This window comes from Perissodus microlepis, chromosome 4, assembly GCF_051167445.1.
Source record: "Perissodus microlepis isolate ML-2025 ecotype Zambia chromosome 4, ASM5116744v1, whole genome shotgun sequence".
Taxonomy (NCBI): Eukaryota; Metazoa; Chordata; class Actinopteri; order Cichliformes; family Cichlidae; genus Perissodus; species Perissodus microlepis.
The window spans coordinates 16,835,042-16,857,444 of NC_140464.1; the positions used below are offsets into that span (position 1 = coordinate 16,835,042).

The 22,403-nt window shown below is 39.8% G+C and overlaps 1 protein-coding gene and 1 long non-coding RNA gene across 2 annotated transcripts; one reads left to right on the plus strand and one right to left on the minus strand.

The window, feature by feature from the left end:
• Positions 1–1,238: 1,238 nt before the first annotated feature.
• LOC146388682 (uncharacterized) lies at positions 1,239–14,365 on the minus strand. The gene is made up of 4 exons (XR_014800068.1): positions 13,576–14,365; positions 12,989–13,360; positions 12,724–12,811; positions 1,239–2,680 (listed from the first exon to the last, which is right to left on the minus strand). It is a non-coding gene; the product is annotated as an uncharacterized LOC146388682 (long non-coding RNA).
• LOC146388683 (voltage-dependent calcium channel gamma-1 subunit-like) lies at positions 4,051–21,332 on the plus strand. The gene is made up of 4 exons (XM_084926135.1): positions 4,051–4,566; positions 14,358–14,432; positions 16,383–16,520; positions 16,927–21,332. Exons 1-4 carry the CDS (start codon positions 4,326–4,328, stop codon positions 17,157–17,159), a joined length of 687 nt encoding a protein of 228 aa, XP_084782261.1. The 5' UTR covers positions 4,051–4,325; the 3' UTR covers positions 17,160–21,332.
• Positions 21,333–22,403: the final 1,071 nt, after the last annotated feature.

Genomic DNA, 22,403 nt, shown 5'->3' on the forward strand with positions numbered 1-22,403 from the left:
TTGACCCACTTATCTTGTGTTGCATCAGTTCATTGAGGTTTGGGGCATTTGCATATGCACAGCTCTCTCTATCCCACCATCATTTTACTCAAGTTGAGGTCCTGACTTTGACTGGGCCTTGCAAATTTTTTTTTCTTTTCTGCTGTGCTTGTCGTCATTGTCCTGTTACATGGCCAAGTTTCAGCCAAGATTTAGCTGTTGGACAGCTGGCCTCACAGCTGACTCTAGCATAGTTTGGTATGCAGAGGAGATCATAGTCCACTCAAGGTGCCCCGGTCCTGTGGCTGTAAAACAAGCCCAAATCATCATCCCTCCACCAGCGTGCCTGACAGTTATGATGTGTTTGTGCTGATATGCTGTGTTTGATTTTCACCAAACATAGCACTGTGCTTCTCCACTTTTGGCCTCATGGTTTTGTGGTTTGGAAAGTTAAGCTATGCTACCGTCTTCTTTTAAGAAAGAAGAGGCATTCTCCTGCAACCCTCCCAAACTGACTTTTTTTACTGACTTGATTGTCATGAACTTTAACATTCAAGGTGTTAACGCTGGCCTGAAGACTCTGAGATAAAGCTCTTGGGTTTGTTGCAGTTTCTCTGAACTTTGCATGGTCTGACCTTGGGGCAAATTTGCTGAGACATCCACTCCTGGGAAGATTGTAGCATTGTGTTAATGCACACCTGAATGCTTCAGAGCAGCAAACTGTCAAAACTTCAGCTTTTATAGTGGTTCTCTCTATAAAAGCTGAGGATCAGTGAATCAAGTGCATTTTAGGGTGGCTATAGTTCAGGAGGTAGAGTTGGTCATCTACTATTTGCAAGTTAATTTCATGCCTTTGTTTTTTAAATAGGGACAATGTTCTGTCAGAGATTTCTGTTGAGGTTTCTTTGAGTGCCACCTGTCTGTGTTCCCATTTAAGACGTTTACACAGAGATTTAGTCTCCATGAGTTTACTTAACAAGCACGATTCTTGCTTATTTGTCATGTGGCCGCTGATGATCTCATTTTTAGAATTTGCATCAGAGACTTGCGACATGTTAGCAGACAGCTTTAATTGCACTGCTTGCTGCAGTTACACTGCCTTCTCTTCCTTCTCGTTGATTAGTCATCCTGACGTTGAACCTGTTGATTTTGTGATAATAAACATTCACAATTTAGCAAAAAAGGGGGGGGGTGAAACAGCAGCAAACAAAATCAAAACATTACCAGATTTTTAAAGGACAACTGCATCATTGCTATGCTGGCAAGTAAAGCAAATTTATCAGCTATTTACAGCCACACGCAATCCTCTTCATGCAGCTTGTTTTTCAATGAAAGTTCAATGGTTCATTCAGATGTTTGTCTGACCTTCTCAGAGTCCTAAATGCCTCTTCTATTCAGCTGCATGAGACTGAATCACTGTCATCTTGAATAAACTATGAGCCACTTCAGCCTTGGAGGCTCCACATTGTTTGACAAAGAAATAAATCAGCAGGAATCACACTGATGGCAGAGCTCTTAGATCAAAATGTTGAAACGCTGCTGCACTCTCACTCACAGCGATACCACCTGGACAAATGAAGCAATTTTTAAGAATATATATATCAAGAGTCACCCAGCTGATTCAGTCTGTGAGCAAAGGAGATGAATTGGTGATGCTAAATAAAGCTGCCCATATTTTCTTCCTCATTTCCAAAGGGCTATGTATTTTGTCAAATGTGTTGTAGCTGTTATTACTGCACAATATACCATATATGGAATATCTGCATCACGTGTGCTAGTGGATACACAGTGAGTGTATACTCCACATTTAGCTTCGCATCCAAAATTAAAACTGCATTACTCATTTATAGGTGTAATTACACTGGTGTTGGTTCATTTTAATCTAATTAGGGGAATTGTCTTCAGATGTTAATATCTGATGTTGCTGTACAGCAGCTAAACCAACCCTTTGTAATTTCAGTCTAATTTCATTGTTCTTCAACCCATGCTCACAATTAACTCACAATTCACCATCCCAAATCACCTTAGCTAAACCTTGTCCCATAAATCGATGGTCAAAGCTTTTGCTAGAACAAGACAAAAACGTGAGGGTGGTGCCACCGAGGCGAACGTGCGTTGTATCCAATCCCATCGTTTTATAGAAGAATATTAACATGACCTTCATAGAAATGGCCTTGGGGCATGGGTAATCTAATTTAGCTTGAGTAATGTTGCCTGTCATTAGGAAATGAATACAGTTGGGTCCCTCTGAAGGCTGTGCAATCTAGTCTGGTATGGGTAAAATTAGCCACCAATTAAGGTTGTTTTTCATCCCGGAATAAAAACTCTAACAAGGAAGCTGGCTGCCATAATTGAAGTTAATCACTGCTGAGCTCAGACGTGGCAGTCCTGATTTCAGGAGAGGTGCTTTTGTACGTTTCGTTACTGTCATTGTACATTTCCAGCACTGACGGCTCACATGTGATACTCCCGGTAATGCTGATAACAATCCATCGAGTGGCACTCACAAGTGAGTCAGAGCTGCCTTCTTGCCAGATGCTGTCATCTCTTTTCAGTGTCTCTCCCCGCCGGTCGACTGGCATGGGGTGATCCCTCCAGTATGACACGGCTGTTGCTTAGAGACTGTGCCGCTGTGAGGTGTTTGGTCTCTCCACAGTCACCGGGGGGATCGTGAGCAAATGAAGCAGGTCAGAGGGCCACGCTGCAAGACAGGAAGCACCAAAAGACACTATTATTACACAGTTAGAGACAAGTGGCTGCTCTCACAGACTTGACGAGCGACTGGCCCTTTGGGAGAAAAAGCAGTTTTCGCTGCAGGTGAGATGCGACAATGAACACAACTGTTTTTCATCTCCTCTCGCCCCCCACAGTGGGTGTTCTTTATTTAAGACAGATAGGAGATGATTTATCTTTTATGATCAATTTCTAGGTTGAGTTAGTTACTGATGGCTACAAAACACTCTGATCCTCACACATTAAATTCATTTCTAAGAAGATGAGATATCAGACTTGCGTGCCAGCATTATATCCTTCATCCTCTCAAGCGACTTTCCCCTGACTTTTTCTTTTTTGTGTGCTCTTGGTTTAATGTTTTGCCTTTTAGTGGTTTAATAGCGCAGAGCTGTGAGAGTGTTGCAGGACAGAAAATGGGCCAGAGTCCTGTCTAATGTGGGTCACAGTGGTTTATTAAAAGCATGTCCATTTACTCAAGCCTTTCATAGGAAAATGGTTGATTGTGCCTTTGAAGTGCATCAGGCTTTACCAGATTTTTTTCCCATCTTCCAACAGTGTCATATTTTGTTTTTTGGTTACACCTCTAAAAGCATTTTGTATAAAATCAGATTTGGGGTATGATGAAAACACTTCTGTGTGCAGCTTTCCAAAGACACCTGTAGGATTTCAGTCTTTACACACACACACACACACACACACACACACACACACACACACACACACACACACACACACACACACACACACACACACACACACACACACACACACACGTGTTAAATAACACTCTTCTGTCAGTCGAATAAACCCCAAATTTTAGAGGCTTCTTTTGTGTTTTTCTGTATCTGGATCAGCTGCTGGCATCAGGTGGGACCCTTGGGTCAAACCTTGACTTCTGATTGGTTAAATAAGTAGATCAGCTTATTCAGAAGACAACTAATAGAGGACATCTTTGCCTCGGAAGTCCCCTGGCACAGAGAGCCTGAGACAATTGAGCTGGAAATGGATTGGACTGAATAAGAATATGACAGAGTGATGGGAGAGTGAATGTTCTGGATAAATGATGGATTGATCTGTATTTGGCATATCAGTGAAATATTGAAAAGCACTGTCAACATTTGCTGGAGATTTTTTACTGTATCATCTTTGATGTTGCAGTCAAACTGCAAAAGTACAGATGATCAACAGACTGTAGCAAAACTTAAACTGAAAGCATCTGATCTTAACCCACTTGGTGGGTAGTGTTTAGTGTACAGGTGTCAGCTCTATCAGGTACATCGTCTACTTATATTTGAATGGCCTCAGCTCACTAAAGGCGACAAGGGAGGGAGAGGAAGAGAGGAGCGAGGTAGAAACTAGGGCACTGTTATCTGGCCCCTTTTTACCAACCACCAGGCAGAAAGCAGAGAATGAGAAAGAAAGAGCCTTGGAGAGAAGGAGAGAGGAGAGGACACCAGCAGTGAAGTGAAGCTTTAGTCAGGACGTGGGAACCTCCAGAGTCAACATCTGACACCAAGGACCTGAAGAAAAACAGCACAAAGACAACCTTGACTGACTCGCACACTCGCAGGGACGTGCAAACCTGCGTCATTGGCTCGGAAAAGACCACAAACATGTTCGAGGAGCAGGCGACCAAGGTCAAAATCACATCCGTGGTGATCGTCGTCGGCATGTCAGCAATGCTGGCGGCGGTGGTGACTGACCACTGGGCTGTGCTCAGCCCCCGGGTGGAGAAACTCAACGCCACCTGCGAGGCGGCCCACTTTGGCCTCTGGAGGCTCTGCAAGAAGAGCATCTTCATCGTGGAAGAGGACCCTCAGGGCAAAGGCTGCGGGCCAATCAGCTTACCTGGAGGTAAGTTGAGGTCAAGGTGATCTTCATGTCTTATTTATCTTTAATTTAATCTGATTTGTGGATTTGTTGTGTGGTAGCTGATGGAAAGCTTTCCTGGCTTGAGTTTCCAGGAGTTATAGTGAGAAGATGAAAACTTTGTGACATGTGGATTGGAATTGGTGAATAATAATTAGAGCTTTATAAATCCATGTAATTGAATAGACAAAATACCAAGAAAAAAAAAATTTATTCCTCCTAAAACTATTTTTAGGAGGAACTGGAAACAAACCTTTTCCCATTCTCTAAAAGTGTGAGGCTCAAGTGTCAGTGTGAGCGTGCAGCAGTGCTGGTCAGCTTTTTTTTTTCCATCTGTGCAGCTGTCCCTTTCTCTATTTTCTCCTTTCACACGCATACAATGCCACATGCCAGCACATATGTTGGCACGTGCTGGCATGTGTGCATGCATTCACACAAACACACACACACGGACATGTGCTTGGACTGAATGTTTAACAGCTCTATGACCAGCTTCCCAGCGAACCATTATTATCTTCCTCAGAGGAAGTCACTGAACAGACTGCCAATTAAGCAGATTCCAACGGCTGAAGTCAAGTTCGCAACGGAAGTGTGAATGGAGTTTTTATTTTAATTTTTGCCGTACTTCACAGTTAACACGACTTTGTTGAATTTGTTCCGTTCGGGCTCTTCAACCTTCAGAGTACAAAGACAAATAAAACTCAGTTTACCTCACAGCCTTTTCCTCTAATTTCCCTGCTGTTTCTCAGAAAACAGCAGAGTCTTACATCATTTGTCAAAATACCGTCTGACTCTTTCTATATTAAAATGAAAGCTCGGATGCTTTTTAACTGATACCTCTTTTGTCTTGTCTGACTCATAGTGTCAAAACAGATTTGCAACTGGCTTTGATCAAAATAGACATATAACTGTCTAGAGAGCCATTTTTAAGGATTTTTTTCTGATGCGGCTGATAAACAGCGTTTTGAAGGATGCTTAAATTCACTCAGCTGTGGAAAGAACTCCATTAATTGCAAGCTATTAAAAAAAAAGAAAGCAAAAGTACAAGAGAGCCAAAGATGGTGCAAAATCTGTCAAAAAGTCAGGTAATTTTCAAAGTCATTTTAGAAGTCCTTTTGGATACTTGCGTAACATTTCATACTGTAACTCTGAAAATAAGTCAAAAACACAAGTCAAGCTTTTATTTAAGACTCTTTTTCCACCAAAAAAAAAGTCTTTAATTAGAAACTCTCTCTGAACAGAGCCAGCCCTGGGGGTAAAGAGTGTCTCTCCCTGGCCCCTGGCTGTGTGTGCGTGCCTTGCAGCTTAACTGAAAGATTTCGCTCTGACTCTGTCGTTGACTTTGCCTCCGGCTTCAGCACCTCAGGATCAGCGCAGGCCTTAATGAAGTGTGGCTTCCCGCTCCAGCTCATGAGTTAGAGTACACCTGGGAGACTCAGGAGGAATGAAGAAGACTTGGGGGGAAGACAACAGACGATTGCTTGGGCGTGTAAAGGCAGGAATGCCTATGTGGAGAGAGCGAGACTGGGTGCTCTTTTAGAGAGTCTGAAGATGGAGGAGAGAGATGGGACTTTCTGTCAGGAAAGATGATGCTGCACCTTATTTTACTGCATGTATCTCATGCGAATTGAGGTGGAGGCAAAAGGCAGGTGGAAAAGAAGTGTGACAGCTACCTGTCATAAAAATCTGAACACCTTGCAAAATTAGTCACAGATACATTTTTGTTTATTAAGACCTTTGCTGGGGATTTGTTTTCCTCGTGGACAAGTGAGTCACCTGTGGAATGCATGAAGGGCAGCATGTAGTATGACAAATGATCCAGTCACAACCATCAGGGCCTGACAGAAGCACTAAAACAGTGTCGGAATATTTGTGCGAAATCTCAAGTGCTTCTCTGGCGCCACACCAAGAGTTCAGCTTAGCCTTAAGTTTGTTTCCATTTCTCCGGGTCTGCAGCGAGAAACCAAAAAAATATACCAGCTGTTTTGTCAGACACCCCTTGGCTACATTCCCACAACCACCATGATGCTTTCACATCTGGGTAATGAGAGAAAATGAGTCATTCTCTTATATCAGCTGAAAAGATCTAGAGATTTTGGTGTGTGGTTGCTCTAGCATTTTACTCCCACGCCAGGCTGAATAGTTTTGGTTACACAAGCCCATCTCTTCTCATTTGTGACCCTGCTGCTCTCTGTAGGCATGGCGGTGCTTCTCTAGTTCTAGCTTCCTTTTATGCACTGTAATCCAAAGACGACGCAGGGCAAGACGCTGATTGGTCAGCCTATTTTGTGCTTTGTGTCACTGAACATCCTTACCAGGCTGATTGACCCGCTCCAGTGCCCAGGAAAAGGTGTCAAAACGCATCCTCTGAGATGCTTTTCTCCACTTCCATCCACCAGGTCAGTCTGCCAGGTCTGCGCAGTTTGACATGAGGCGAGAGAGGACTGCGGAAGAAACGGCCGTTCTCTGCTTTCAGAGGTCTTCTTGTTTCTTGATGGAGTGCTACGAGGCTGAGCGGTGAGGGTTTAGGTAGAGCGCACATTGTATGTGCCTGAAATACTCGAGTGTCTTTCTTTACATAAGTCGGCTTTTGTTTGAATTTAAAAAGCCAGGCAACAAAACCGTGCAACTAGGTCTGCCTTGAAAAGTAAATTTGACTGTTCTAATTGATTGCAGACAGCAGCTAAAATCCAATTAGTGTGGCCAGCCATGCAGTTCTAATTAATTACTTTGATAGTTTAGGATTTATTAGTCCAGGCGACAAATATGACACCAAAATATGTGGAGTATGTACAAGCATGCCAGATTCTGAAGGCAAGCAAAAGCAAGCAGAGGGGCTGACTGGCTAACACCTGTGTTACCTTATCTGCTTCTAAATTTAATGTGTCAAGCATAAAAAGAAGGAAAAAAACAGGCTGCTCATGAGTGCACTATAACAGATTACATCCTTGATGAAGAGTATACCCAAGCAAGCAGCAGTTATTGGACTTAATAACACAGATTTGCATTTTCCCCAAACAGAGGGGGAGTCAGTCGTCATGAGGAGCGTACACAAACCCCTTTTTTCATATAGACACAATTACACAGCTTCTGCGAAAGGGGTTGCGTAACAGCGGCAGCAAAGCAGTGAACCCAAATGACTTTTGAAATTAGCTTCCCACAAATGACGCATGACAGCTTGAGTGCTGTAAAAACCAAACAAACCCTTTATGGATCGCATCATGCAGCTCGGCTGGGAAATCAAGAGCGCAAATGGTGCTTTTGTGCGCACGTATGTGTTCCTTCACATATGTGCTCAGAGAAGCGAGGGAGAAGAGTTCATTATCAATGATGCTTTACTGCTTCCAAGAGGTCAACCATCATGGTGTTTTTTTTGGAGCTCCAAAAAACAGCTTCAAGTATAAAAGCTTGCCTCTGACACAGTGCCTTTCAAATGCCCTCGATTCATAGACACAGTAGCACCAACATCACCTTGAGCCACCCTTTTCTCTTTCTTTCCAACCACGCTCTAAGCACAGAGCCCAAAACTGCGGAGGTGTGTCGCTGGAATTTGGTATTCAGAAAACAACTCACAGCTTCAAAATTTCAGATGAATCATTCCACGATATGTAAATTAGAAATATATAAAAAGAAATTACAGAGCTCAGGGCTAGTGTCGCTTGCAGGATGAGCAGAGGACTAAGAAACTTTACTGTTTTAAATTTCATAATAAAGGTCAGGACACACACAGGAGACATGAGGGTAGTGAGGACTCTCCTGTGCTGTTTTGTCCCAGATACTGGTGCTCAGGCGGAATAGCCATTCAAATACCACCATGATACATCCCATTCACATTGACCCAGAACTACCCCGTCACTCTGTTTAGCTAGAAAACCAGAACAGTTTCCTAATTACCTAATATTATGTTTTCTTTGACAATCCTGCAGCAAATTCCGTACAATCTTCTAGATTATTATGTTTAAAAACAGAAGTAATTCTGTTTAACTGTAGTGCAAAAACCACAGGAATGCTTAACTGGAGGAAGACTGAAAGGAAGAGCTAAGGTGGAAGAGAGAAACGGGCATAGTGACAGGTAGAGCGGGGAGGATGAAGAGTAAGGAATGGGTAAATTGGAAGCTGAACATCAAAGATAGAAGGTGGCAGCAGCAGAGTTTAATGGAAAGAGGTGAAACTAAAATGACAGGCGATAGCTCGTCCTAATCACTCTCCCCTGGAACTAAATCTCCACATTACCCTGACTGCAAGGTCGATGATACGCACCCAGATGTTCTCTTCTTCTGTGAATGCTCACTGTTTAGATTAACCATCGTGCTTGATTTGGTTTTTTTTTTAACCATTTGTGGGCAGCGTGCTTTTGCTAAAATTCAAAATGTTAATGTTTGTGCTGGATTGCAATCATACTAACAACAGGGTAACCGTAACTTGGCAACAGAAGTTACAATTTTTTGGCACGCACAAAGCAGCAGTGCGGTTAAATTGTTTTGATGAATCACGTATGCATATCTCCATGATGCCGGCGGCTTTTGACACCTCAGATAGAAAATGTGTTGAGCTGCCCGCCCTGTCTTCTGTCTGTTTTCAGCAATGAGGAAAAGAGAGATTTATTCTCTGGACTTTTCATCTTCTAACACTTTGAGTTTTTCTAGTTATGTGGTATGATCTTTTTTTTTTCTTCCAATGAATCAGCAAATCACATAATGTAACAAAAATGATTATGTGGAGACTGGCATGCTACTTTTGCGACAACAAAAAAAAAAAAATCTGAGGCTCTGATTTAACTTTGAAGACTTAGTTTGTTAACCATCAACCTGTATTTTTCCAGATTTATTGCACATACATCTGTATATTATTTTTAAAATACATAAATCCCACTTATAGTTGTGTGCTACAGTGTGTTTCATAAACTTTCACTCCCCAAGGGTTACTGGAATTAGATCAAATTTTAATTGAAAGTGTCGTAACATTGTGCGTAGCTACAGCTCCATGCTGCAACATTAACAATGAGGCTCTATTATTTCCATGCTTTCCACAGAGGTCATCAGCTTGTTAGAATGGAGACTGAGCACTGTTAAATCCTGCCCACACTGGAGGGAAAAACAATACATTGCTCTTTAATGACTTTGTATTGTCACCATTTGTGTTCCATCTAGATTGTTAAGCTATTTCTCCAAGCTGTCTTGCTCATGTAAAAGCAGCATCGTGACTATATACTTTACAGTCTATAGGGTTTGCAGAATCTGGCCCAAAGCAGAGAAAGTATCCAGTGTTCTCAAGTCTATTATGTTGAAATGGAGTGGCTGTGTCATTATGACCATTTCACAATAAACAAAATGTCAGTTTAATGCATTAGATGAATGTACACAGCTAGGTGTGATCAAGCATCCACTAAACTTTGCTTTTGAACCAGGTTCAACCTGACTCGCTGTGTTTGTATGATGAGATGTTTTAGATCTCTAATCAACACTTAATTATTGGAAGTATCTGTCTGAATTCAAGTCTGTAACAGCCTGAAAACACAACACAGGCTATAAAAATGTCTGCGAATGTCTGGTGCTCAGGGGGCAGCAGTTGGACAATATTCAACTGTTTTGTTTTTTTGACGAGCAGCTAGTGACAGCTAATAGAAGAAAACAGACTGAAATCAAAGACTTACTTAAAAGTGCAGCATATTTCAGGGGATAAATCACTGTTATCCACATAAACCGCAAACACAGACGGGGAAGCTTCAGAGGATTAGCAACAATCATTTTTTATGACTTTCAACATTGAAACTCTCAATCAGGATAAAACAATTAAAGAGCAGTTTTGTCTTTTGGAGCTTCTTTGCATAATTCTAAGGGTCTTTTATTTGTCTTATCTTTGTGTGGAAGGCAGATAATGGTCTTCAGAGAGACAGGAGAAAATCTCACAGCCACACACAAACACATATTAAGTCAGATTAGATTAGCCTCAGAGGTAAAGACGCTTAATGAGAGATGACCGATAAAAATAATTTATTGTGTATTATATAATATATTGTTTTAATAATATCTGTATAATGTCTGTGCTGCACTTTGACCTTGGCCCCACCTCCAGCCTCACACACACACCCATGCATACGCTCACACGTACGAGCACAGTCCCCTTGATATGCTTTTACATGTGCAAATAGCATTCAGGCTAGCCAAGACCTGCAGCAGCCTGTTGCTAGGTTACCTCTTTAGTGATTCTTTCTCATCCCGAGTAACAAACAGCGCCACTGTTGCCTGGTACACACACGTAGTACATGCACACACACACGCAGACATATAGGCAGACACCAGCACACAAACATTGTCCATCTCTGTGTAGACAGAGAAAGCACCTGTCTGCTTTATGGGTTTAATCTCAGCGAGAAGGGAACGAAGGGACACTCGCTTGGCCTTTAAGGTCCACTCCACCTCTCGCTCTCAGCCAAGCTGCCTTCAGAGGCAACAAATAGATAAATGTGTGGGGAATGACTGCACCCAGGAATCATTTTTCTACAGCTATGAGGTTATTTTGAAGATTGTGGTCAAAGGAGCAGAGTTTGTGCAAGCAAAGTGCAGAGATGCATCATTCCCTTGTAGAAATCGGTGTGAACTCATTTCAGAGGAATACAGCCAACAGGGGAGACAGTGAAGGATTTAAGTATAAACTTTATTCTAAGATGATGGCAAGCCACAGAACACTGCTATGACGTGGAGGGGGTGTTGAGCATACTGGGATCATAAAGCCAAAGAGGAACTTCAGCCATTATCATTGTTGATTTTTTAAGTGTTGTGAGTATTAAGGACGCCACAGAACCGTGCAGCAGAGAATATTTGACGCCGACCTTTTTGTAGTGGTCACCATCAAACGACATGGATGGCCGTTTCTTATTTATACATTAAGTTTGTTTGTTTGTTTGTTTTAGAATTGTTTTGATATGTCCTTAATCGACCACTTAGCATTCATTTGCAGAACGCTAGCATTTTACAGTCTAAATTAGCTTACCTGTAAAAGAAAGAAGCAAACTTGGGACTACTTTCTTTTTATTTAATTTCAGACATAAATTCATCAGCCACCTTATAAGGTATCCCTGGTACTAGGTTGGACCTCGTTTTGACTTCATTGCTGCCTTAATTCTTCATGCCATAGATTCAATGAGGTCCTGGAAACAGATTTTGTCCGTATTGACATTATTGCATCACACAGTTGTTGCAGATTTGTCTGCAGCACATCCATGATCCAAATCTCCTGTTCTACCACATCCCAAAGATGCACAATTGGACTGAAATCTGGTGACTGTGGAGTCATTGTCATGTTCAGGAAATCAGTTTGAGATGATGTGAGTTTTGTGCCATGATTCAATATCCTCCTGGAAGCAGCCATTAAAAGGTGGGTACACTGTGGTCATAAATGGGTGGACACCCGTATGGAAAAGAAAAAACTTATAAAAGACTTGCATCAGATGTGGCCTACTTCATATAGTGAATCATATAAGGCTTATATGATTCACTATATGAATCATTACTTTCATATATTGTTTTAGTAAGTATCCAAAACATACAAGTTTCATTTATATAATTTTTCAAGGGATCTTATATCTGTTTTCACTCTTGAATGCTTTTCATACAAGTTTCACACAAGACAGATACAAACTTTATAAGATTTATATATATATATATCTTTTCCATATGGGCATGGTCAGCAAGAATACTCAGGTGGGCTGTGGTGTTTAAATAATGCTAAGTTGGTACTAAGGGACCGAAGGTGCGGCAAGAAATTAATCAGAAACTGAATTCTTTATTAATCCGGAAGGAAATTATGTGGTCACAGCTGCTCCAAGACAGTAAGAACAGTAACTGACAAGTTAAAGTACCAGCTCTTACTTTCTTTCTCTTTCCACCACTTCACTACACCACCAGCAGCAGTTTGAAACTTTGAACTAAGGCAGGAAGGCTCCATGCTTTCATGGTGTTTATGTCAGATTCTGACTTGACCATTTGAATTTTGGGGGAGAAACCGAGACTCATCGGACCAGACAAAGTTTTTCCAATCTTCTATTCTCCAGTTTTGATGAACCCATATAAATTGTCTACTGTAGTCTATTTTTGTGTCATGGCTCAATGTGTTGTGTGGTCAGAGTGCTCTTCTGCATACCTTGTTTGTAACAAGTTTCTTTGACCTCTGGCATCGATGAGACATTTTCACCCAGGGCACTGGATATATTCTCTTTTTTGGACATTCTCTGCAAATCATAGAAATGGTTGTGTGAGAAAATGCCAGTAGACCAGCCCATCTGTTCCTTCGATTTCCTTTTTTTTTCCTATTCAGTTTGAGCTTTAGTATGTTTTCTTGACAATATGTACATGCCTAAAAGCCTAACAGCATTTTATTTGCAATATATATCAGATTCTCCACTCACCCTGTGGGCGATCTTAATCCTTCAAACGCGGGTCCTTTACCAGAGGCATGAGAGTTTAAGGGTCCTGCACAGCATCTTTGCTGTTCCTAGGACTGTGCTCTACTGGACAGAGATCTCAGATGTCGTTTGTGGGATCTGATGGAACCACTCACCCTTGGCACTTGGTACTTCTCAGACTTTACATCTTCCTTTTTTCTGATGTTGCTATGATTCGTTATAGCTACATCTGTCACTATGACCTTCTTCCTCTGCTTGTCGACTACTACTATGCCCACTTGATTAGCCATCATCAGCTTGATCATCTGTATCTGGATCCATCTGCATCTAGAAGTCCCACATGATCTTCATTCTCAACCTCCCCGTGGGCTGCCACTTTACATAAAGCCACACACAGAGTTTAGATGTTTAGATGTTCATTGTCACAACAGTATTACAAAAAGAAACATTTGTTCATGCAAATCTACAAGATTTCCAGATGATAAAACTAACAAGACTGTTTTTGCGGTACTGTGTGCTCACAATAGTCTTATGCACCATTTAATGTAGTGTATCAGTCATAACTGTAAAATGTCAGTCAGTAATGTTACCTTGCTACCAGATCTACGTAGGTGGAAGCTGTTCAGCTTTGTCAGTGTGATCAATCGGCGGCTCTGGTGTGGACTGGAGTCGTTAGAGCATCCCACAGACTGTACTGTGAAAATTTCCATGCTTCACAGTAAAGGGACATAAAGATTTAAGTCCAGAATACTGCTCGTTAGAAGTAATAAATCAAGAACATTGTATATGAACACAATACACAGATTTATATTAACAATAATTAACTTCCAAAAAAGTTACAAGTTACAGTATAGTATGATTATCAGGTGTTTCATGCGTGTGAAATTAGTTCTAGATACACAAGGCATGAGTTTCATAAAGTCTATTGATAGAATAATAGCTGATAAATAAGGTAGTTTAAATCACAGCATGGACAAAAACTAGGTTTAGGTTAGTAGAAATGCAACAAACCACAATCCCTGTTTAGTTTGTCATAGCTTTGTATATGTATGTGTGTGTGTGCGCGCGCGCGTGTGTGTGGGTTGAAAGCAATTTTCATGCTCAAAATGTGGTTTTAGTGTCAGGGTTACAATTAGGTTATAGTTAGGTTTAGGCATTCATTTTGGAAAGCATTATGTCAATGGGATGTCCCCACGAGGATAGCAAACTAGACGTGTGTGTGTGTGTGCGTGTGCGTGTGCGTGTGTAATTAATTCATATGGTTTTCTAACAGACTACAAGGATTCAGTCTGCACTATTGTCTCACCCTCCTGTTTCATCTCCCTCTTTCTTTCTCTCTCACCTCTTTTCCCCATCCTTTCTTACTCTGCAGCAAAAAACTGCTCCTACTTCAAACACTTTACGTCGGGGGAGGAAGCTGAAGTTTTTGAAGTCAAGACCCAGAAAGGTGGGTGTTTCCTCAAAGCCACACAGGCTACTTACTATACAACAGCATCCAACTCTGAAAAAAAAAGTATAACAGGCAGAAAGCTGTGGTTTGCCTTTTGATTTTCCATATAATAAGATAAAGCTTTAACATAAATACAGTGCACACCATTTCTCTCAGAAATCAGATGAGAAATGAATCTTCTACAGCCTCAGATTTGATCTTTTTATCCCTTTTGTGTTTTCAAAGTAAATGTGATTCAGTGAAAAAGCTACTCTCTTCTTATGATGACAAGCTGATGCTTTTAACTTCAGGTAGAGAGAAAGACACTGCACACAGACATAAAGATATACGTTTAGAGAACACTGCTTTAGATAAATGTTATAGGTACACTCCACAGGTACAGTATATGTATATATGCACTACACAGTATACACTATATATTCTTAATTTTTTAATTCAGGTGCTTTAGGTCCCATCTCCATAGGTGTATGAAATCAAGCATCTATCCATGAAGTCAGCCTTTACAAACATCTATTAAAAAATGGGTCACTCTAAAAAGCATATTGAATTTCTCTCTTTCTAGATTTTCCATCACCAACTGAGTGCTGTGTTATATGGAAGTGTTTAGCCACAAATAGGCAAACCAGGGTTGCCATGGTGTGTATAAGTCACCGTTACTCTGCTGACTCAAAGACTGCAGAGTCACAAACCTCCTGCAGCCTTAACACTGGCAAAACTGTCTTTCAGGAGCTTCGTAGCAGGGGTTTGAATGGCTGAGCAGCTCCTGTAGGTGTAATTTGTAGCTTGCCAAGTACGTTTGTCCATATAATGTAAAGACCAGGGCAGGACATTTACAGTACCCTGTAAACACTAATGAAATTTGCTAATATCAAGAATATTTTAAAAAATAGATGAATGGGAAATGGGAAAAACAAGAATTCATAGTTTTATCTTGTAGTAGAATAATACAAGATAAATATACTTTCATATGATAATAATATGTGCAGAAATACATGAAAAAATATATGTAAAATATTTATGGCTATAGTTACTGCTTTATGTGTGGATTTTTATTGTGTATTGAGCCGTGTTTGCCTTCTACAGATTCATGCTTTATTATGGTGCTTATATGACTCCATGTATATAATATGTTTCATACAAGTATGGCTGGAAACATCACTTACAACACTGTGACCAAAAAAATGCAATAAACAATATATATGATTTTTTTTAAAGTCTAAAAATAAATTATAACAGAAAACTTTACGTAGAATAAAATACAAGAAACAACATGAAATTCAGACTGTCTGAAAACACCTGCTCAGCAGGGAGGCACAAACACGTAACTGTGTCTGAAACGTACAAACACTGGGATGCATTCACATACCTTCATACACAGACAGACAAAAGTCCTGAAAAACAACATGCACTGGAAAGACGGAGTGTAAGGTTGTTTTACACTCAGTGTTATTCCCCAGCCGGAGTGCTGAAATGGAATAGGACGCTCCAAGGATCATTTGAGTCACAGCTGGAGTGTTACAGAGAAGAGAAGAATAGATTATCTTTATCTGTAAAACAGACAAAAAGGAAGAGGGCGGGAAGAGAGCGACAAGTTCTAATCATCTTGTTATAAGCCTTCAGCATCTTATCTGTCATGCAAGCGGCATTATTGCCAGTTTGGATAAATGGCTGTTGTTTTAAAAGTGGGGCTAATTTAAAGGCTAATTATCTGTGACATAACTCGGCTGAGCGCAGTACTGAAACAATTATTATGTAAACGATACTGTAATCCTTCCCTTCTGTTCCTACCCACTGTCTTGGTTTTTAATCACCTCCACTTTCTCTTCTTTTTCTTCCCCTGCTCTCAAAGACGACCGTGTTTACTGTATTTTTCCCTCTCTTCATTTCCCCTTTTCGTTCATCTTCTTCTTACTAATTTCTACTAATTTTTTTCTTCTCTTTCTGCAGAGTACAATATCTCAGCAGCAGCCATTGCCATCTTCAGTCTGTTCTTCATGATCCTGGGCACCCTGTGTGTAATCTTCTCCTTTGGGAAAGGGCGGGACTATCTGCTCCGGCCTGCTGGGATGTTTTTTGCCTTTGCAGGTCAGCTATTACAGATGATTTTGCCTTGTATTTACAGCTCAATATGAGCTGTGTCATTGTCATCGTGTTGCACACCCTCTTCACTGGTGATAAATGTTACTTATGCAGAGTTAATAAAATTGTTTCATGTTTGTGAGAGACAGAGAGAGAGAGGTGTCAAATGCCGATAGAGTTGATGTTTCTCTGAGGTGACAATTTCAAATATCTAAGTGTTAAATTACCTATGATTGGTGTGAGCGCCGATCTGTTCCAAACTTAAAATAAAACTGACAATCTTCTAGTATAAACGAGAAACTGTGACAGCGTTTGACTGAACCGTCTTGACAACACAAATGGCATGAATGCAAATGAAGCATCTGCTTTTTCTGAAGCCGATTATAACCAGTTCTCTCTTTCTGGCACGCAGGCCTTTGCATCATCATCTCTGTCGAAGTAATGCGCCAGTCTGTGAAGCGCATGATCGCCAGTGATGAGACCATCTGGATTGAATACTACTACTCCTGGTCATTTACCTGCGCCTGTGCGTCCTTTACGCTGCTCATCCTCAGTGGAGTCGCCCTGCTCCTCATCTCCATGCCTCACATGCCACGTAACCCCTGGGAGACATGCATGGACGCTGAGCCTGACACCTTAGATTAGCCACAGGTGATGTAACAGCTTTATCTTTAAAAAAAAGAGAAAACACACACACTCTCTCACACACAAACAACTGTAACTATAACCAACTTTGCTCTGAAAGGAGATGTTTTCTCTTTCTGTTATTATTGCGATCAATTTTCCAAAGCATTAAAAGATTTTCTGCATCATTTCTCATGATCACATCCATTGGTTTCATTCAGTGTTTACCAAAATATTAACACAAAATATCAACACGTTGTAGAACAATTGGGACCAAGAACTGTTTAAAAGTAGGTAAGTTATATCTGAGATCTGACACTGATTTGCCAAGACTCATCTTTATTCTGTATTTCTAAAAGCTCCTATTACTTTTTTCTTAAAATTCATATTTTCAAGTAACTATGACTTATGTTACAGTACCAGATCAGCAATGAAAGAAGTAAATATCGTTGTGACAATAAATAAATCAATGATTGGCAAAAGCTGGGTGACATCTGAAGAGTGGATTCCTTCAAACAGTCCCAGGCTTTTTTTTTTCGTCATTTTTGTCTGTATGTCAACCAGTAAATCATTCCTGAAATGTTACTGCATTAAAGGAAATTAAGTCTGAAGTTTTTCTGCTTAGCATATATCTGGCTAGTGCCGACATGTCAGCATCTTTCACACAAACTACAGGCAGTTTGGTCTTACTGACCAAAGCAATTGTAAGGAGGATTTTGGTGCAACACTGTATAGTTCTGTGTGACCAATTTACCCTAGTGACAGCCAGAAACCTCGAGCAACAATTCACCAATCAGTCAGGCACCAGTGGTTGCTAGGCCATCACCAGCTGGTCTCAAGGCCTGTGTGACTGGGTCTTCAGGGGTCACTGTCAAGAGCCTATATAATGCCAGGTTTTAATGAGGTGTAAATATAATAGATCAGCAGTTTGATTTTTTAATACTGGATATTGGATCCAACAAGTGGATGGCTATAACTGAGGAATGAATCAGTCTAAAGTATTATGGTATGCTTTGTACAAATGTGGAAGAAGTAACACATTAAAAAAAACAAAAAAACATCTGGGATGCTCTTTATGTCCTGTGTAGACAGATTCTTTTTCATTTGTACATCACATTTAGTTGTTTGTGACACATTAGCCTGTAAAGAAGTCCAAACTGCTGGGCAGTTACATATACATTCATAATGTATCGGTGATTTATCTGACACCAGTACTGTCCAACTGCAGTAAATCTAGTCCTTGTTAAAGTAAGATCATTTTCAAATGCATTATTATACTGAAATTCGACAAATAAATCAGAAAAAGAAAGACTGACTTTTTTTTTTCTCTTTTAAGAAAGACTGAACTAAATCTGTTCCCCGCTACAACAGATAGGAAGAGTGAGCTTACACGCTATAATAAGTTGTAATGGTCGGCAGCCTTTTCATTCCTCCAACTTTCTACAATCGATCTATGCCATTGATCATCGTGAGAGAGACACCGCATCCCGGATACTCCCTCGTTGACATAAGTCATTGATTTTTGAGTCACTGTTCAAGATCCCTGGTGATTTAGGTCTAGCAGCTCTGATCCATACTGTTGTCAATAATATCTGCTGAACCTCTGGCCTGTGCTTTGTATGTTAGAAATGTTCTGTTGTTAGTCGAGACCCAGAAAAAAGTAGTTAAAACACTGCAAACATCAATTTTAAGAACATCGCTGATTATTTATATATAACAGCAATATCTTACTCGATATATAAAGAATTTGGGTGGTGGTCCCAATATTTAGTTTCAGGTATGTAAGCTAAACAGTTATCCTAGAATAAAATGCTGGACTGATCTTCTAAACTTGAAAACTAGTGACACACTATAAGAACAATGTGGTTTCTTTTCTTCAGTTGTCTGCATGAGTGATGGGCAAGGTGTCTGTGCAGTCACATTATGGGAACCAGCAGAACACAGCAAGATCAAAACTATACAGTGTTCAATGAATGCTGTATAATTTATTGAATGAACTGGGGGATCAGGTCTGCAACCAATCGCACTCAGTTACTTTAGTGCATCAAGACGGTGATAAAATGGCAATAAGCTGGAGTCAATCTGTTATCAGTTTGCAGCTGAATAGGTTCAAGTTGGCAGTTACATCTGTTTGTGATAATATGGCAATCACAAATGTGTTACCGTATGCTGCAAACCTGTTGTTTATGTACACAGAAATTCATATTAACTACTTACATTCAGAATTCATCCAGAACCTCGTAGATATGAACGAGACATTCACAAATAGTGACATATAGTGACATAGTTGCTGCTGGACAGCAATCTACCAGCAGCATGACATACGCCCTCGGCAACTTCACGTTTATATAAGAGTATAACCAGAATAAAACCAGTTGGCAACCAGCTGAGTCGTGTCCCCTGTTGACTGAAATGTTTGGGCAATCTGTCTGTGTTTATGAATTAGAAGGCAATTATTTGCACTCAGTCCAAGTTAGACCGCAGTTACTTGGAGACCAGTTTCCTCCCACCAGGTAGCCTGTGCAATCATCCTGAAAGTGGTCACGGAAAGTGGTCACCAAGAGGTTTAGGGTGTTGCACGTTCAACCTCTGAGCAACCAGCAGGTCATCACAGCTACTTGCAATCTTGGTCTCCAAATAAAACCCCCCAAAAAAGATAAAAATCTGTGCAATCACCAGGCAACCACTGATTTTAACCAGTCATTTACGAGTATACTACAGGTTGCCATACTATTTTTACTCTAGTGTGACTAAGCCATAACAGCAGCTCCAGCCTATCAATCCACTGCTTATTTATTAACTATTTAGGGGATTGTCACTTACAACTTATCAGTTGTGAACATTTAAAAATCTACATTAATTTATTAATAATAATTATTATAATTTATCAATAGTCCTAGTGCTACCTAACAACAGCTGGTTGAATTAACAAGTGACAAAAACTGTCCAAACTAAAGAGCCAAAGCTTTTGTCTACCTTTAAACGGGATCGGCCATCATTCCAGTTTTGCTCCAGATAGTAATGTTTTTTTTTAAAAGAAAAAAGAAAAAAAGAGGAAGACCATTAAGATTTCTTTTTTTTTTCCATTCCAATGCAGTATTCACATTTTTGTTGGGATTATTTTCCATTATGGGGTCACAAATATTTAGAATAAGTCGTGTTTTTTTAAAGTATTGTCATTGAATGTAAAATAGTAATTCGAATGATGAAGAATTTTATATCTTAGCTGTCTAAAGAAAACCGTGATTGGAAAGATGTGGCTTTTTATTCAGTTTCACAGATGAAATGAATCAGAGATGATCTCCGCAACAACAAAAACTCCAATGTCTGATTTCACCTGACGGCAGTCGTTTTGTAACAAAATGTTAACCAAAAAAACAAAACAAAAAACAGTCTACATCTTATATGTTATTTCTCAGTGAGTCATTCAGCCTGGAGTTATTCAGCTGGTGCAGGTACAGCAAAATTAAAGAGCCCTGAATGATGATGCTTCACTCAAGAACACAAGAAGACATTATTACTTTTATCTCTGTGGTCTTTCTGAGAAAGAACAATCCCATTTTCCTTACACCAGTACGATATCCATGTTTGTATTTTAGGAATATTAAATAAAACTTGCATGTATCTTCATTTTGTTAACTACTAATGAGGATGTGAAATGATCCTGTGACTGAATCTGGACATCACATTTTTAAAATAATTAACAGCCAAAGAATGACTCAAGACATGTATAATAACAATAATAATAATAATAATAATATGTATAATAAAGCATTTATGACTCAGACTGACTCAGTGTTAATACAGTAATTATATAAACAAGCTGATTTTTACTTTTGATTTGTAAAATTGCTCTTATATGTCAGTGATTAGCTTTTTTTAAAGAATAAGATCATGTTCATCAAAAAGTTGAGTAAAGCTTTTTAATTCTTTGTTTTTGTGCAAGTGAATGTTGAATTTTTTGGGGGGGCATATTCTTCCACATTGACCTTCAAATGTCTACTAATTTATTACTCATGCTTAATCATGTTAGTGCCTCTGTACTTACATTATTGTTGAAATCATATTAACACTAATAAAACAGGGCCTTTCCCTCCTATTATGTTTTGATATGTTTAGCTTTAGAGTGACAAAGTGGATTGTTTATTTATTTCAAAATAAAAGTGGTATTTTAAGTCCTTTCTTGACCAAACATTTCATTGTATTTCCTGTTTTTTTTTTCACTTTGCCTTTACAGTTACAGTGTCTTCAGCACCACTGAGTCTTTACCTTACAGTATAAAGCAACTTGAGACATTTGTTACTGTGGTACAATCATAATAACACTGAATTAATAGTGAACCACGTTCAGGGAAGCTTTCAACCAGAAAATGTGCTTAAATTGAGAGACAAACCTACTGGAAATTCTTCAGACGCCTAACATTCAGCAAGTTAAGGTTTTTCAGGGGTGGATGTAATAGATGGATGACAAACTTTAAATCATTCATGACATACTTAACTTACAAGAATGAGAGCAGCATTGGCAGAGCATATACTAAGAGCACCCATGTGCTTTCTACATCCTACATTTGTTTGATTTTAGATTTTCCCTCATAGTTAATTAAGCAACTGCAATGATGCCTTTAGGAGTAAATTCCACTTTATCATTGCATTCCACTTATAGTTAGACTTTCAATTGTCTTTGGTTACAAAAAAAAAGTTAATACAATGTTTGTTGAACTGCTTTTATATTGTAGAGAAGCACAACTGTCCAGTGAGAACTGAGAACTGAATGCAGATTTAAGCCTTAAGTTTAAATGTTGCATTCTGTTAGATGAGATTTCTGCAGTATGTGAAACATTCAAATTCTATTCAATGCATAATCATTGCATTAATAAAAATATGGAATGTCTGAGCAAGGAATTTCAGATATGAGTACCTTATTTTCAATAACTACTCCATGCATGCTAGAGAAAATTTGGGCTGATTTAGCTCCCCAGTCACTTCATTAGTTACACCTGTCATGTTAAGGCAAATATTCAATCAGCCAATCACATGGCAGCAAGTCAATGCATTTAGACATCTGAGCATCAGAGTAGGAAAGACAGTGATTTAAGAGACTTTGAACATGGCATGGTTGTTGATGCCAGAGAGGCTGGTGTGAGCATTTCAGACATGCTGATCTACTGGGATTTTCCCACACAGCCATCTGTGGGGTTCAGAGAGAATGGTTTGAAAAAGAGAAAAATATTCAGCCTTGTTGCTGCCAGAGATCAGAGGAGTATGT